At 36.8% G+C, this 17,560-nt stretch overlaps 1 protein-coding gene across 2 annotated transcripts in view; it reads left to right on the top strand.

Annotated features, from left to right (window-relative positions):
* btbd11b (BTB (POZ) domain containing 11b) overlaps positions 1-16,266 on the top strand; it is a 71,568-nt gene extending 55,302 nt beyond the window's left edge. Inside the window, exons 4-17 of one of the 2 annotated variants that reach the window (XM_084409882.1) lie at positions 501-653; positions 933-1,098; positions 3,785-3,874; positions 6,101-6,202; positions 7,047-7,140; positions 7,242-7,377; positions 7,476-7,696; positions 8,824-9,002; positions 11,007-11,112; positions 11,950-12,052; positions 12,260-12,341; positions 12,485-12,553; positions 14,816-14,929; positions 15,046-16,266. In XM_084409882.1, coding sequence (XP_084266008.1) covers positions 501-653; positions 933-1,098; positions 3,785-3,874; positions 6,101-6,202; positions 7,047-7,140; positions 7,242-7,377; positions 7,476-7,696; positions 8,824-9,002; positions 11,007-11,112; positions 11,950-12,052; positions 12,260-12,341; positions 12,485-12,553; positions 14,816-14,929; positions 15,046-15,255 — 1,825 coding nt within the window. In that variant the 3' untranslated portion in view covers positions 15,256-16,266. The remainder of the gene's footprint in view (positions 1-500; positions 654-932; positions 1,099-3,784; positions 3,875-6,100; positions 6,203-7,046; positions 7,141-7,241; positions 7,378-7,475; positions 7,697-8,823; positions 9,003-11,006; positions 11,113-11,949; positions 12,053-12,259; positions 12,342-12,484; positions 12,554-14,815; positions 14,930-15,045) is intronic. The other variant, XM_084409883.1, reaches the window with a different exon arrangement.
* Positions 16,267-17,560: the final 1,294 nt, after the last annotated feature.

The following is a 17,560-nucleotide window of genomic DNA, read 5'->3' as shown; positions in this document are numbered from 1 at the left end:
TCAACTGCTTATAAGAAAATCTTCCAAGGTCATGAAAATGTCTGTTGCTAGATGAGCTGCATCAGTTGCTGTGATATTAAATCTAGCTTTTGTCTCTCTGAGATGTAGGTATTTAAAGACCAGTGTTGTTATCAATAATTAAAACTAAATGTTAAGAAACATGTTTTGTTAATTGAAACATAGCTGAAATAAAATAAAAGATAAATATTAATTGAAAAACTAAACGACATTAGAAATGTTGCCTTGGTTAATGAAATCAGCTTAAGTTGAAGTAGGCTACTAAAATTATTAACTGAAATATAACTTGAAATTGAAATAAAACTATTTGGAATTATAAAAAATAAATAAATAAAAAATCACTAAAAATGTTACTACAATTAAAATGAAAGCTGGAAAAAGTAAAAATTTAATTAATTCAAAATGTTAATCTATAAATAATGCTAAAATAACAAATATGTATTTGTTAGAGAACAATAATCTAATTTTGTCTCCCCCTGCAGGCCGTTTCTAGTACTGCCTCCTCTGATGGAGTGGATCAGAGTGGCTTTGGCACACACAGAGCACCGCCGCAGCTTTTCAGTGGATAGCGATGATGTTCGGCAGGCGGCCAGACTCCTGCTGCCCGGGGTGGATTGTGAACCCCGCCAGCTGAAGTAAGCGTGATGCCATGAAATTAACATCCAGCTACCAGATATTGCTACCCATCATGAGTGAAATGGAAATGGCTCATAAACAGTCTGTACAGGGAAAACAAGCTTAGTCAACCTCACACACGCCCTTCATTGCACCATAACTGCTGCTTTATTGCTATTAAACCGAGTGTTGCAATGAAAGATTCACACTTACATGAATATTTAACTTGGAATGTGTGACTCAAGCTTTTTTGCTGAGGGTTAAGACATCAGAAAGATGTTTTTGTGTGTGTGCCACAGGACGGATGACTGTTTCTGCGTGTCACGTAAGCTGGACGCTGCCTCCACCGAGGCTAAGTTCCTGCAGGACTTGGGCTTCCGCATGCTCAACTGCGGCCGCACTGACCTTGTCAACCAGGCCATCAACTTACTTGGGCCCGGTGGCATCAACAGTATGAGTGAACAGGTTAGAATGAGTATCACATGTTTTCAGTTCAACACTAATGATAACAGACACGTTCATACAAGTACAAAATGGTATTAAGTTTATTTTAAACAGTATGGTAGGGTAGGTGTTGTTGACTTCTTGATAACCACATTATTATGATTCGTCCATGTGGGAACACCTTCCTATAATATGCAAAACTTGAGATACGTTTTTTTATTTTTTTATTAATACTTTTATTCAGCAAGGACGTGATAAATTGATCAAAAGACGTTTGCATTGTTACAAAGCTTTTATATTTCATAAACTCTCTGCCCAACAAAGAATCCTGAAATAAATTGATCACAGTTTCCACAAAGATATTATGCAGCACAACTGTTTTTAACATTAATAATAATAATAAATGTTCCTTGAGCACCAAATCAGCATATTAGAATAATTTCTGAAGGATCATGTGATGCTTATGACTGAAGTAATGATGCTGAAAATTCAGCTTTGCCATCATAGGAATAAAGTACAATTTTCAAATATATTTAAAATTAAAAACAGTTACTTTAAATTGTAATAGTATTTCATAATGTTTACTGTACTTTTGATCAAATAAATGTATCACCAATATTAAGTGTGACAATAAAAGACGATGGAAATCAATACATATTTCCTCAATTAAATAATTGGCTAATTGTTAAAGGTCCCATTGCATGGATTATTGTATTATTTTAGAGTGTTTCCTGGGGTGCCCTTATAATGTTAGTATGTTTAGATCAAAATTTGTTATAATTTAGAAATAAAAGGCATTTTTCGTAGCCTGATTTGAGCCTCTGATTTGAACGCTCTGTTTGAAGGGGCGTGTCTGTGTGAGACTTCAGTGTAAACGCCCACTGCTGTGATTGGCTGCTGTGAGACTTCAGTGTAAACGCCCACTGCTGTGATTGGCTGCTGTGAGACTTCAGTGTAAACGCCCACTGCTGTGATTGGCTGCTGTGAGACTTCAGTGTAAGCCTGTTGATCACGTGAATGAAGATCTTATCATTGCAACGCAGTTTCTGCACTCTCACTAATGATTTCACCAATGCAAACATGATGTACGTACAGTAAGAGCTTCGTTGTGCAGTGTAACAGCGTCATTGATTTCATAACGAGTTTTGGCAAGTGTCCAGATAAACTCGCGCTGTGTGATTGACAGCTTGGGCGACTGGAAAGGGATTGTTCTTTGATCGCTATCTGTATATTAATCACAGTTTAAGTAAGATTATTTTCATCCTACTTAGAGAAACGACGTGAAGTTGATCGTTTAGTCACTGGCTTGATTTACTGATGCATAAACAGTATTGAACAACTTTGAGAGAAAGATTATCTGTCTGAACTTGAACAATTACACATCAGACATTCACATAACCCACTGGTTCTTCAGAGGCCCGGATGAAGGAACAAAAAAAGTACCTTTGTGTTCATTTATACATCCAAACACTGAGCAACTGCCATGCTTCGCTCGTTTGCAAGCCATGATGTCTCTCGAAGAAAAATAATGTGGACGATGATTCGGCGGCGCAGTTCCGCCTGGCCTTGAACATGGGCTGGCATATGCACATTTTTGGAGGCGTACATATTAATGATCCCGACTGTTGCGTCACAGTCAGTGTTATGTGGAGATTCGCCTATTTTTCAGGGGTGTTTTTCAAAAACGAGATTTAAATAAGAAGGAGAAAAACAATGGTGTTTGAGACTCACTGTATGCCATGTCCATGTACTGAACTCTTGTTATTTAACTATGCCAAGATAAATTCAATTTCAAATTCTAGGGCACCTTTAAAATATTGTCTGGAAAATATATATATTTTTTTATATATATCATCTTTTTATTGAATTGATCTAAAAATTAACTAACTTTTTTTTTTTTTTTTTACAAAACTATTTGCAGATTTGTTTTCTTTTAAAAACATTCTCTGTCGATAGAATAAAATAATCACAATTCATCTCAGTTTAATTAATGTAATTTTCCAGCAGGAATTAAATAGTTGAAATTATGTGAATGAAAAAAAAAAAAAAATTGTAAACTGTCTCCTAGGGGTTTGAAAAATTGTGGTAAGTGATTGTGTGTTGTAATGGTCTTTGCCTGGTCTTATAACCTAAAATTTGCAGATTCAGATTTCTGAAGCAGTTTGTTCATGAGGTAAAATCACCAGTAAAAATGCAGGTGCAACACCAGGTGCAAAAATGTAAATGGATAAAAGCAACTAAATGTTAATAAATGTGTGAGCCAGAAGGTTGCAGACTTTAAGAGCTTGCACACATTACTATATATTTCCCTATATGGAAGCCCAGAAAGAAAAAGTGTTTTGACGGTTGACTGTATTAATCAGAGCCAGCTTTTAGGAAACATCCCAGTGCTCTTTCCATTACTGATTGCTTTGCTCCATTTTCGACCTCAGGGAGTGGAAACGTTTGCCATTACATTTGTTTCTTAGTTAGTTCACTTGTTATCTGATTTTCCAACTCTTGATTTGAGTAGCATTAAGCTTTTCCAGTAGATTAATTATCAGCACAAGAAGACTCTTTCAGTGTTGGAATTTCGTCCATATAAAATAGAGCAATGTATTTGAATGAATCCTGCATAACAATATGGTCAAGTTGCATTCTGTCATTACTCCACAATCAGAAGATACGTCTGGTTTATGCTCAGTGTGGTCTTCTGTGTGTTTTCCAGGGCATGACCCCTCTGATGTATGCGTGTGTCCGCGGTGACGAAGCCATGGTTCAGATGCTGCTAGATGCAGGAGCTGACATCAACAGTGAGGTTTGTGACTACATCTCTGCTGTGTTCTTATATACACATTATGTACACTCATCCTGCTCGTCATGTAGTTTCATTTGTAGTGTTTGTGTTCTCTGTGTTGTGGCACAACAGGAGAAAACTCAGACTTCTTTGCATGCCCATCAGGGATTCGTCAGGGTAGAGCTCTGCTTTTTGTTGGAAGTCACTGTCACTAGGTGTTGTTTTGCCAAACACGGCCCTAGAATCTAGTACAGACAGATTTCTCAGTAATACACACACTGAGTATTTGTTTCTATTTCCAGCAACGTCTCAGAGATGTTTTTTTTTAGCACAAGTCATAGTTTTAGTCACCTGTAGCAGAGACATAATATTGTTTGCAACTGTGTCATAAAAATGTGAAGAGTTTATTGACGTTTGCTATGAATCGGGTGCTGTTTTCCCTCTCGCAAAGCCTTACACCTTTAGAAACATCTCACAAGACTTTCGACTTGTTTGTATAGAAAATAAGGCAACATACTGATGTTATGAAGTTAACCTTCAATTTTTAAACTTAATATATATACATAATTTGAATGGAAGATTATCTGACCATCTGTACAAAGGTGATCATGATCATGAATCAATATCACAGTTTTGCTTAATGCTAGGGTAGGCAATTTCAGAGAGACTAGCAATAGCAAGCTAGCTTTGAAAGCATAGGATCCCACCCTCCCTGAGCGTCTCTGAAGCCACACCTCCTTCAAAACACGTGAACACACACAACCAGAGCAAAGTCTGCAAGTCTTGCGTCACGAGAGATGATGTTAAATGAACTCATGTCTCAAAGCACATAACATTACAATAATAATGAACGTAAACAACTTACAGAGCTCTGACTTTTAACTCCTGACTGCTGCAGATGCTCCAACCGATTGCGATGATTGGACAAACAATTTTTTGGTCCTGAGCCTTCCATAGAAGACCACTTCTATTATTGGTTGCTATCAGGATGTGAAGAGAGATTCAAAGAGTTTAACAGTGTAACAGTTTATGAAAAACATTGCCTACCCCTAGCTTTAATTGATTACAGATCTAAAAGAGTGTAGAATCGTAAATATTTCTTCTACCTTGAACTTCTTAATTATTTATTTTTTTATTTGTCAAAATCCTAAAGCAAACATCAATGTTCATTTCCAAGTTTTAATTAACACAATCCCAGTTTTTCAAAGTGGTTTCTGACATTTGGACCTCACTATTTAGACACTGCCTTTCAAATGCTCACCAAGGCTGCATTTATTTGATAAAAAATACAGTAAAAACCATAATATTGTAAAATAGTTTTAAGGCCCGTTCACACCAATAATGATAACTATAACAATAACTATATTAGCGTCCGCACCAACGAATGATAACATTCTGTTTATTATAAGCACACACTAAAATGTTGTCGTTCATCAGCTGGAAAAACGTTCTGAAAGTAATTGCAACGATATCATTCCTCTTGTGTCATCATTATCATTATAGTTATGGTGTGGACTCTGCTGTTCTTTAAAATTTAGAAAATTTTTTTTAAACTATACCTTTATCATCCTTGGTAAGAATGGGCCTCTATAATTTAAAATATCTTATAAACTATCTTTTTTTTTGATAGTTTAATTTATTCCTGTGATAGGAAGGCAGAATTTTCTACAGTCATTATTGATAATAATATTAATATTGACAATATTATTATTATTATTATTATCAATGTCTTCTATTATCAGAAATCGTTCTAATATGCTGATTTGGGGCTCAAGAAGCATTTCTTATTATTAAAAATACGTGTTAAAAAACAGTTGCTGCTTAATATTTCTATGGAAACCATGATCATTTTTTCCAGGATTCTTTGATGAATAGAAAGTTCTAAAGAAAAGCATTCATTTGAAATAGAAATCTTTTGTAACATTATAACTGTAACGTCTTTACTGTCACTTTTGATCAATATAATGCATCCATGCTGAATAAAAGTATTAATTTCTTTAACAAAAAAAAAATCTTGCAGAACCCAAACTTTTGAATAATAGTGTATATATATATATATGTGTGTATATGCTGTATATGAATATGCTGTGCAGGCAGCTCCTATAAAGTGGCAAAAAGGTCAAAGCTTCTCTCCTATCTCCATATTTTCAGCTGAGCGCAGCGTCTCTGCGCTTTTCCCAGGACAGGTTTTTAAAGGTCTCCATCTCTCTCATTTGTGCCCTGCTCTGTCCCCTGTACCTCCCGTAGGTGCCAAACACAGTGCAAAAGTACCCCTCAGTCTTCCCAGAGACCCGGCAGGCTACTCCTCTCACCTTCGCCATACTTCACCAGCACATCCCCGTGGTGCAGGTAGTGACCTCTCTCTCCCACCCGACCTTTCGGCAGATTTTTGAGCCAAACAACTGAGTCAGGATAAAATTCCTGTAGCGTATGCTTCAGTTTTCTCCTGAAAACCTTGTCTGCATGAATTGGAGTGCTTGGTGCTCTCTCATTTTATCATTAAGTCATACAACCATTATGATTCATTATGTGTTTGCTTATTTCACTGTCATTGTCTCTTGGCTGAGCTAATGCCTCTTATTAAAGGGATAGTTCACCCAAAAATGAAAATTCTGTCATCAATTACTCAATCTTATGCCGTTCCAAACCCATAAGACTTTCATTCATCTTCAAAACACAAAATCTATTTACCTGTAACACTGATGATTCAAAACATTCATAAAGAGATTGTAAAAGAAATCCATATGAATTGAGCGATTTAAGTCTTCCGAAGAGAAACTATCGCTTTATATGATGAACAGATTTAATTGAGGCTTTTATACACATGTATAAAGTGCTCTGTGTAAGTTAGCAGATCAATATTCATAAACTGTGTATGAAAACCTAAATTAAACCAGTTTATTTTATAAAGCGATCGTGTCTCTACAGAAGACTAGGATTAAACTGTTCAATTCATATGGATTTCTTTAATGATCTCTTTATGAACACTTTGTACCGTCATAGATTTGGGTGAATAGACTTTCAATAGAAGGACAGAAATTCTGTCATTATAATATCTTCATTTGTGTTCTGAAGGTTTGGAACGAAATGAGTAACTGATGACAGATTTTCCTTTTTTTGAGTGAACTAACCCTTTAATCTCAGCGGAAAGTTGATACACTAGTTAAAACCTCTCTCTTTCCTTTTATCTCAGCTCCTGCTGGACGCTGGAGCTAATGTGGAGGGCTCTCTGCAGGACGGGATGGAGAACTACACCGAGACGCCTTTGCAGTTAGCTTCCGCTGCAGGTAAGAAAGCTCACACTGCAGACTGCGGACAACAGCGCCACTTCCTTCTCCAATTACTGAATTAGGCCACAAGAGAAGACTCAGCAGTTTGTTTGCTGTAGGAAACTTTGAGCTGGTCAGTCTGCTTTTGGAGAGAGGAGCAGACCCCATGGTCGGGACCATGTACCGCAACGGCATCTCCACCGCACCACAAGGGGACATGAACTCCTACAGCCTGGCTGCTGCGCATGGACACAGGTAACACGCACACACGCACCAGTCAAATACACACACACACACACAGTCTCGTAATTTATTAATAAAACCTGCAAAATCGTATCATCCTCGTGCTGCAGGAACGTGTTCTGCAAGCTTCTGTCGCAGTCGGAAAAGGGGAAGGCGGATGTTCTGTCTCTGCAGGAGATCTTGGCTGAGGGATCAGAGATGGAAGAGAGGAATTCCCTCAAGATTGAAGCATCCCGCACAGGGAAAGCCAAACTCAAAGCTCTAAGAGAGGCGATGTATCACAGCTCTGAACATGGTTATGTCGACATCACATTGGACATCAGAAGTCTAGGTCAGTGCTCTTATAGTATCTACAGTAGTAAAATAATGGTATTACAATGAATTTGCACAACTTAAGTTAGAATTTACACAGTGCTAATGCTTACAGTACATGTAGCCTGAAGTTATGAATAGCTTGTTAAGGTGTGCTATTGCTTTACTAAACAATTAGACTACTTTGGACAAAAATTGGCAATAAAACTGGCACAATTTGCATGGACCTGCATTGAAGGAGGGACCCAAGTTATATCTGGACACCATAATATTTGGGCTTTTTTGGCTTGTGCCAAAAGAATTTGCATATGCAAGCACTACAGATATGTTATTAATAAAATGTAAAAATGTACATACAGTACACTCCCATTCAAAAGGTGTCGTGTTTTTTAAAAGAAATTAATCATTTAATTAAGCAAGGGTGCATTAAATTGAACAAAAGTGACAATACAGAGACATTTGATATCTTACAAAAGATTTCTTTTTCAAATAAATACTGTTCCTTTCTCATTAAAGAATCCCCCAAAAAATAATTATCGTGGTTTCCTAAAAAATATTAAGCAATACATTGTTTTCAACAATGATAATGATAAGAAATGCTTCTTCAGCACCAACTCAGCATACAGGTGAAACAGCTTATGATAATTTTCAAAATTTCTGAGATTTTGAATTTGGGGTTTTCATAAGCTGTAAGCCATAATCATCAAAATTATAACAAAGAAAGGCTTGAAATATCTCACTTTGCATGTAATGAGTCTATATAATATATTAGTGTCACCCTTTAAGTTGAATTGCTGAAATAAATGAACCTTTGCATTCGATATTAGAATTTTTCGAGTTTCACCTGTATTAGAATGATTTCCGAAGCATCATGTGACACTGAAGACTGATGCTGGAAATTTACCTTTGACTTCACAGGAATAAATTATATTAAAATAGAAAACAGTTCTTTTAAATTGTGATAATATTTCACATTATTACCGTATTTTTGTAAATACAGCCTTGATGAACATGAGACTTCTTTCAAAAAATATTTTCAACCATAATTTTGCCATAAATCAAAGTCAACTCCACATTGCTGAACGCATAACATTCCTACTTGTTAAAAATTAGAAAGGTGATTGTCATGTATTCTGTGTGTATCAGGCGTGCCTTGGACGCTGCACACCTGGCTGGAGTCCCTGCGAACTTGTTTCCTGCAGCACCGGCGGCCGCTGATCCAGGGTCTGCTGAAAGAGTTCAGCTCTATTGAAGAGGAGGAGTACACAGAGGAACTCATAACACACGGCCTCCCACTCATGTTCCAGATCCTGCGTGCCAGCAAGGTGAACTAACACACAAGCAAAAATTTCTACATTTGACCTCATATTTCTTCATCTTGGTTATTATAGTTTTAAAATGTAACTAGGTTTATTTATTTATTTTCTTTGAATTTTGGTTTTTAATTTCAGTTCACAGTAAACACATAGTGGTTCATAAATACACTCGAAAAATTTGAATATCGTGCAAAAGTTCATTTATTTCAGGAATTCAACTTAAAAGGTGAAACTAATATATTATATAGACTCATTACATGCAAAGTGAGATATTTCAAGCCTTTATCTGATATAATTTTGATGATTATGGCTTACAGCTTATGAAAACCCCAAATTCAAAATCTCAGAAATTTTGAACATTTTCATAAGCTGTAAGCCATAATCATCAAAATTATAACAAATAAAGGCTTGAAATATCTCACTTTGCATGTAATGAGTCTATATAATATATTAGTTTCACCTTTTAAGTTGAATTACTGAAATAAATTAACTTTTGCACGATATTCGAATTTTTCGAGTTTCACCTATTATAACAACTAAACTAGATTTCTTCCATGTTGCACAGACTGCAGTGCTAATTTTTACATTATAGTTAATATTGCATTGAACATTTATAGTTTTATTTTTATTTTAACTAATTAAATTTATTTTCACTTCCAGTTTTCATCTTCATAATTTTGCTCTGTGTTGTTATGGTTAACTAAAACTACTGAAAATCATTCATTGAAATAAAGCTAAAATATATAAATATTAGATGAAAAACAGAACAAAAACTTAAAAAAATAAAAATGTAATATGTTGCCTTGTCAACTACCTGAAATAAAATAAGTTTTAGTTGAAGGACTAAAATTACTACAACTGATTTAAAATATATATATATATATATAAAAAAAAAAAAAACGAATAAAAATGACAAAATCACATAACAAAATTACTAAAAAAGTAAAATTAAAAATTAAATCCGATTTAAAATATTAATACATACTATGATAGTATATCAATAATGCCAAAATAACACTGATTTTGTTAACAATAATACCTTATTTGGCAGACACATTCATTCAGAGCATGTTGCACTTAAACTTTATCAGTATGTGAAATCCTTGGGAATCAAACCTGTGATCTTGGTGTTGCTAGTAGCTTGCCTGAGATATGATTACTTCTCTCAGAATCTTTAGAGTCCAGAACCCTGGGGAACACATTGGTTCTTCAAAACAGGAAGTGAAGGCAGAATCTCACATAATTTGAATTGGGCGTTCTGTTGACGTCCTCCCACAGTGTTATGTAATAGTGAGCTTTGCTTTGAAACCTAGGGTGCTAAAAAGAATCCTTAGACACTGACCATTATATCTACTTCACGTCAATATCTACTCCCTCTACAACGTATTAGACAGTACAGGAAGTAAAGATAAACGTGGACTTCCTTCCATTGGGGCAACAGTAGGTGTATGTGTGAGTGTGTTTGTCAAGGTTGATCTATGGTGGAGTCAAGGAACCTTCCTCTGAACCCTGCAGGGATGACTGACAGATTCCGCTCCCTGCTCAACCTTCACAAATAATGTGTGTCTGGTTGTTAGTACAAGAGTGAGAGACCAAGAGAAGAAACTGCGGAGAGAGAGAGAGGAAATAGTGGTGCTGTGCTGACAGCAGGTGATTTGTAGAGACAGAAGCAGGCCGGGTGAGAGAAATGTCAAGTTGATGAGGAACCTTTAACAATCTTTCAGAGAAGCTGATCGCTCAAACTGCCGAGGGAGCGGTCTGACAGGGATTTAAGCATCTTCCTGCACGCAACGCACTCGTCTCACCTCTATAACAAAGTACCGATCCCAAAAAACACCATGCATTGATACTTCTCAATAACAGATGCTGTGATTTTGCTATGCAAGCTCACACATATACATATTAACCCTTACATTTGCATTGCTAACACCCTCAAGCTAGTCAAAATGTTTTGTTTTCTAATGGGACTTGATGAGAGGGGTCTTACACTTTACTCTTTCCCATGGTTTGCAGAATGAAGTTATTAGTCAGCAGCTGGCTGTTTTATTTACTCAGTGCTACGGGCCGTATCCGATCCCCAAACTCACCGAGATCAAGAGGAAACAGACGTCAAGACTGGGTACGTAGCACCAGATATCAGGTTGTGCCGTGCTCTCTGTAAAATACAATCAACTGCAAGCTTTTTATGACCAGAACAAATGTATCTTCTTTTTGAATTAAACTGAGCACTCTCTTCGTTAATAAAATGTCAAGTGAAAATGTCATTTGTGGGTGGTTCTGCCATTTAAAAAAATATTTTTAAATGCAAGTTGATGGGATTGTTCACACAAAAATGAGAATTCTGTCATCATTTTCTCACCCTCATGTCATTGCATACCGTTTGACTTTATTTATTTTGTGGAGCACAAAAGGAGGCATTCTAAAGGATGTATCGCAATTAAATACAGTTTTTATTTTAATTCATTTCCATCTGCATTATAATTTTGTTCGGTTTTGCTATGGTTAAAAAAAATGAAAACCAACTTTACTCTCGCATATATTGCAAGGAGATCTAGGGCTGATTTTCAGTAAATAGAGACTTAAATTTCAGTTTCTCACACAAAGCAGTTGCCTGGCCTCAGTAGACTTGCATTTATAATGCACAATTCACTTTGTCTACTTTTGTGGTGCTTTTGCATCTTAAAAAGCTCCATTCCCCTTTCCCTATTCTTTGTAACTGGATGAAAAAAAACAACCTTGAACCTTTCTTGAAAGCATTCTCGTTTTATGTTCCACAGCAGAAAGAAAGTAATATAGGTTTGGAACATTGTGAGAATTGAGAAGTAAATGATGACAGAATTTTCATTTTTGTTTGCACACTTTGAGCTCTATTGACAGCAACTGTGGCATGCTGTTGATTTCCGCAGATGACAATTGCGACTAGTAAGAATGCATCTGTGATATGTTTGTGTGTCAGATCCTCATTTTCTAAACAACAAGGAGATGTCAGATGTGACCTTCCTGGTGGAGGGCAAGCCATTCTACGCTCACAAAGTTTTGCTCTTCACCGCCTCCAACAGGTCAGTTGATGTACTGCATCCCAACTAAAAGGAATCACTGTATAATTGCATGCAGTGACTTTTAACTTGTGTTTTGTTGTTTGAATTACAGTACCTTATTAATGACACAGATATGAGGCATAATAACAGCTTATTTTCCTTTATAGTTACTCTGTATAGAGTATGTTAAGTTTATCATTGTTTTAACTTCTCCTTCTTATACCCAAGGTTTAAATTACTTCTAGCAAACAGACCAGCTGCTGAGAACACCTGTATCGAAATCAGCCATGTCAAATACAATGTATTTCAGGTACAGTCTGGCTCCTACACTAATGCTCTGAAAAGTCTTGTTATTTTTTTTGTAACTTTTATTGAGAGTGAAAGCTCATTTTTATATTGTGGTCTGTTGCGTCTGACTGATGCATTCCCTTATACTGATGCTCTCCCTTATAGCTGGTGATGCAGTATCTGTACTTTGGTGGAACGGATTCACTTCACATCAGAAACACTGAGGTTATGGATGTAAGTATTATTAATTCCATTTCAGTCCTTATGTTATCTAGAATGTTTATATTTAAAGGTAGGGTAGGCAATTTTCGGAGAGGCTAGCAATAGCGAGCTAGCTTTGAAAGCATAGGATCCCACCCTCCCTTCAGAGCGCCCTTCAAAACACATTAACTCGTACAACAGGGAGCAAACAAAAGTGTCACTTTTCAAGAGACGGCGTTAAACTACCTCATGTCTCAAAGCGCATAACATTACAATAATAATGAACATAAGCAACTTACAGAGCACTGACCTGTACCACCTGACTGCTGTGGATTCATTTCGGCATTGATAATTTTGACATTATAACGCATCAATTTGAGTCACGAACCACTGTGAGTATAACGTCACGGGTTTCCATCTTTTCCAAATTACAGTAGTTATGGTGTAAGCTTGTTGTTTTGGTTCAGGCTGGGTGACTGACATCTAACTCTGCATAGCATAAAACACGCTAATAACGTGTGATGTCTGCGCGAGTAGGGTGCGCGGAGGTATGGAAATACATAGGTTGGCAGGCAGGTATGACATTCAGACTGAATGCAATGATTGGACGAACATTTTATGGTCCTACACCTTCCACAGACGATATATACATATAAATACATTTAGACCACTTAAAGGTGCTCTAAGCGATGCCGGGAGACGTTTATTCTTGTTGACATTCGAATTGTTGTCAAACAAAACGGAGGCTAGCTCAACCCTCCCTCCTCCTCATCCCGTCTCCTCCCTCCTCCCCTCCCTTCCGGCATAAAGGAAAGTCAAAGTAGTCACTACAAACAAAGTTAAGTTTTACCGATACTTCAATCAATGTGTAATGTCGCCAAGTTAGATAAATGCTTTTATATATTGCAGAACAGAATGCAGAAAAAGAGAAACATTATCTTAAAATAGTTTCGCCACCTGAGGTTATAACTATAGCTCCCATACAAGGACGCAATAATAGCAAGATAACGTTAGCTTCGCGTTTCCCAGTGAGCATAAACAACGGCGGCGGCGTAAACAAATTTAGTCAAAGTTGTCAATAGCCTATAAATGAACATTCAAATTCATAACAAACAGTGGGTGAAAACAATCATTCACACAAATTGTCGCCCTACTGTGAATTTGCTTGATCATTTACAATAGAGATTGATCGCTAGCTGCTAGAAATATATGTTGTATTCACCAAAGTTAACGCTGACCATACGCTGACTGCATAGTTCTAGCTAATTACATCCTTGTGTTGGTTTGGTGAACATGAACGTCAATTTAGAAAGAAAAATGGATTGACCCACCTGTTCAGCAAAAACAGAGGAACCTGAATGTCAGATTGGAATCCCTTGTGACGGCGGAGTTCTCGCCACCTTTCGAAGGTTTTTCCGATGTAAATTCGATACTTCGCGCGTTCCTTATCCTTGTCCCTATTCTTTGCAATTTGTTCATTGGAACGTCGTCTCTTTGGTCGTGTGTCGGCTATAATTCAAACTTCCCTCTTCATGCTTCTCTCTCCTCCACACCCCCTTCATGTGTACGCGCACTAACCCCCCAAACCCCACCCTCAAATACATCTTGCCAGTTATTGGCTGGAACACTGTTTGTTGTGTTTCGTGGTGCGGGTGAGCCCAGTTTGTTTTTGTTGCCGTTTGTGGAGCCTGTGGTGTCTACAGAGACCGCGTTTTTTTACAGTGTGTTCAGGGGACAGGCAGCTAGCGGATAGTGAGGAGATGTTTGCTGTATGTGACAAAAAATGTTTTGGCCTAAAAAACGCGTGACATCGCTTAGAGCACCTTTAACTTAGTGATTGCTATCAGGACGTGAAGAGTCTTTCAACCAGCATAAAAAAAAAAATATCTGATTTTACTGTGTATAATATATGTACAGTGTTCAATATATTTACAAATTTTATTTTATTCCTGTGATGGCAAAGTAAAATTTCAGCAGCTATTACTGCAGTTACTTGAGAATCATTATTATTACGTTGAAACAATTGTGCTGCTTAATATTTTTAGTGGAAACCATGAATCTTTTTTTTCCTGGATTCTTTGATGAATAACAAATGCAAAAGAACAACATTTATTTTAAATAAAAATGTTTTGTAGCTTCATAAATGTCTTGACTCAACCTTGCTGTCAATAAAACACAAATTTTATACTTGTTTATTGGCATTTATGGTTATATTAGGCTAATATAAAATTAGCCTTATATTGAGGTTTATATTTTTATATTCTCAACTTCTCTCCTTTCCCCCCCCTCTTCCAGCTCCTCTCTGCATCTAAGTTCTTCCAGCTGGAGGCATTACAGAGACACTGCGAGATCATCTGCGCCAAGAACATCAACACCGAAACTTGTGTGGAGATCTACAACCATGCTAAAGTAATGGCAGTCTGTTTGTTACAATCTCACGTTCTTAGATTTAATTTTCCCATCTGGCATGTATATGGAATATTCTTTACATTCTCAGTATTTTCTTTCCTCTGCTTCTCTGTTAGTTCCTGGAGGCACCTGAGCTGTCGGCCTACATCGAGGGCTACTTTCTGAAGAACATGGCAGGTCTCATAGAGCTTGAGCCATTTAAACAGTTGCTCTATAACTCTCCGGTGGAGAACTGCTGCCCCGACGTGTTGCACGACCTGGAGAAGACGCTAGCCACGCGCATCCGCTCCATTCATCTGTCATCCTCAAAGGGATCCATCGTCTAAAACCTCCAGACCTCATCAAAGCATGCTGAGATCCTAACACGTGCACTTCCTCCAGGACTCTAGCAGTGCGATCTAAATGTGTTCATTCATGGGCAGTAGCAATGCACTCGTAGTTCTCCATCTAAGACTGTGGTGATCTCTTCTCAACAGACTTGATCTGTGTTTTAGGTTACAGCCATAAAGGAAACAATGCCATTTTGCAAGTCGTCTGAAAATGGAATAACACTTGTGACAGATAATGGTTTTGTTAGATGCAGTACCTCTACTAACCTTGGAATATTAAAGCGGTATGAAGGAATACAGCAGCAAATGTGATGACCCAAAAAAGTGGCATTGTTACGATCGCTGCAGCAAGCAGGTTCCACTTTCTGGTATACGACATCATGGCTTAGGGGTGCAAAGAGTTAGTCCTCTGGGATAGAAAACAACTCAATCATCGTCAGCACTGATTATAGATGTTACTAAATATGCTTCCTAGATTTGTATTTTCGAGCATTGAAATGATGCCTCTCAGTTGTACAGATATTGCTCTTATTATCAGCAACCATGTGTGTAAAATGTGGGCGGAGAATGTGGCTGCCAATGTAAATATCCGATCGAAATCTCTCACATGGAGCTGTTGATCTCCAGCTGTAAGTAGATGTATATAAAACGTCATCATCGTAAGACTTCCATCGAGAACTCACAATAATGTACAATAGAAGTGTTCTTGAAGTCTTGTTAACTGTTGTAAATGTAGATGAGCATGTAAGTATTTTCATGCTTGGGTTTTGTTGGTGTCGTCATGTCTTGCATTGACTTTACACTCTTACGTGTCACGTGTGTGTGCGGGGGTCTGTTTTGTCTGGGAAAATGAATTAGTATCAGCATGGAGTTGCAGAATTGTAGCTGTGAATCCCCTGACTGAAACGACTGATTCAGAATGTGCCTGCAATACGTTCTGATGTGCTGTGTCTCAAATGACATTAGTCACTCGGTGACTAAATCAGTGTTCTTTATAAAGATTACTACAAAATACTCATGCTTCTTGTCTTATTTTATAGTCAAGGGATATTTATTCTGGGGGGTTTTTTTATAGGCTGGAGATCCTTTTTTTTTTTTTTTTTTTTTTTTTTTGCTGTATATTAGACATCAAGTGGTGACCCAAAACCAGAACTATATATTGCACAAAATAGGTTTCTAAATGAATATTGAATTTCAGTGGTTTGATGCTCTCTGCAACCAATAATAAACATTTTCTCCTATACCTTTTAAAATGTAAAACACCTATTTATTTTATTTTTTAATTAATAAATATATGTTCATTTAATTTTATATATAAAGATATAAAATGTCAAAAGGGTAAGGAATATCTTTTGCCCTTTATTAGACCTTATATAGACCTTATATAGCCCCGCCCCTTTTCAGCGCTGCTCTCATCTCGTTGTGTTCTGTCTTCCGGTTTGTATTTGAAGCATGAATCTAATGGATTTATGAAACTGGATATCATAACAAATGTCAGTAGACCGGGAAGATTTCAAAATGAGCGGTTCATTCACAACTCTTTGACAACGATGCCATAGAAATACACAGAGCTACCGCAAAAACGGAAATTCAAAGTCAAATTTCTAAAGATGGCTGCGCACTTGTTTCTCTGACACACAAAATAAAAAAGGTAACTGTTACGTTAATTGCGCCTTTTTTACCCTTGTAATTCTTACTTCTTTTCTCCGAATTGTGTGATATAAACTCGCAATTGCGAGTTATAAGGTCAGATTGCAAAATGTAAACTCGACTTTTCTAAGAATTGCGAGTTTATATCTCAGAATTGTGAGATAAAAGTCCCAATTATCTTTTACATTTTCGTAGCGGAAACAAGCTTACATAGAAACAAGCTGCCTTCCATAATTGGCTATTTTGTTATTATAATATATTAAATTAATAAAGAAATTGCAACTTAATTTATATTAAATAATTTATATTAAATAAAGAAATAAAATGACAAAGAGATAAAGAATTTTCTCCTATACTTTTTAAACGTAATAAGGCTGTTTATTTTGTTATTTCACGCATGACTATATGGTTGGTTTTATTACTTGCATTTAGCATTCCATACTTAGCATTCTCCCTTAGCTTATCTCGAGGGTCAAAACAGACCTGTGACCCGTATGCTCCTCACCAGCTGAGAACCACTGAGCTTAATAATGTTGCTTGCTGGATTTGAATGCTGCTAGCTGATTTCTCTTGATTTCTGAGAATGCTTTTTGTAACTTTGGAGCGCAACTCAGCCCTCTAGTTGTTTGCACTGTGTTAAAGAAGACTTAAT

This window comes from Rutilus rutilus (genome assembly GCF_951802725.1).
Source record: "Rutilus rutilus genome assembly, chromosome: 5".
Taxonomy (NCBI): domain Eukaryota; kingdom Metazoa; phylum Chordata; class Actinopteri; order Cypriniformes; family Leuciscidae; genus Rutilus; species Rutilus rutilus.
Note: the sequence above shows the minus strand (reverse complement) of the source record. Positions and strands in the feature narration are given on the sequence as shown.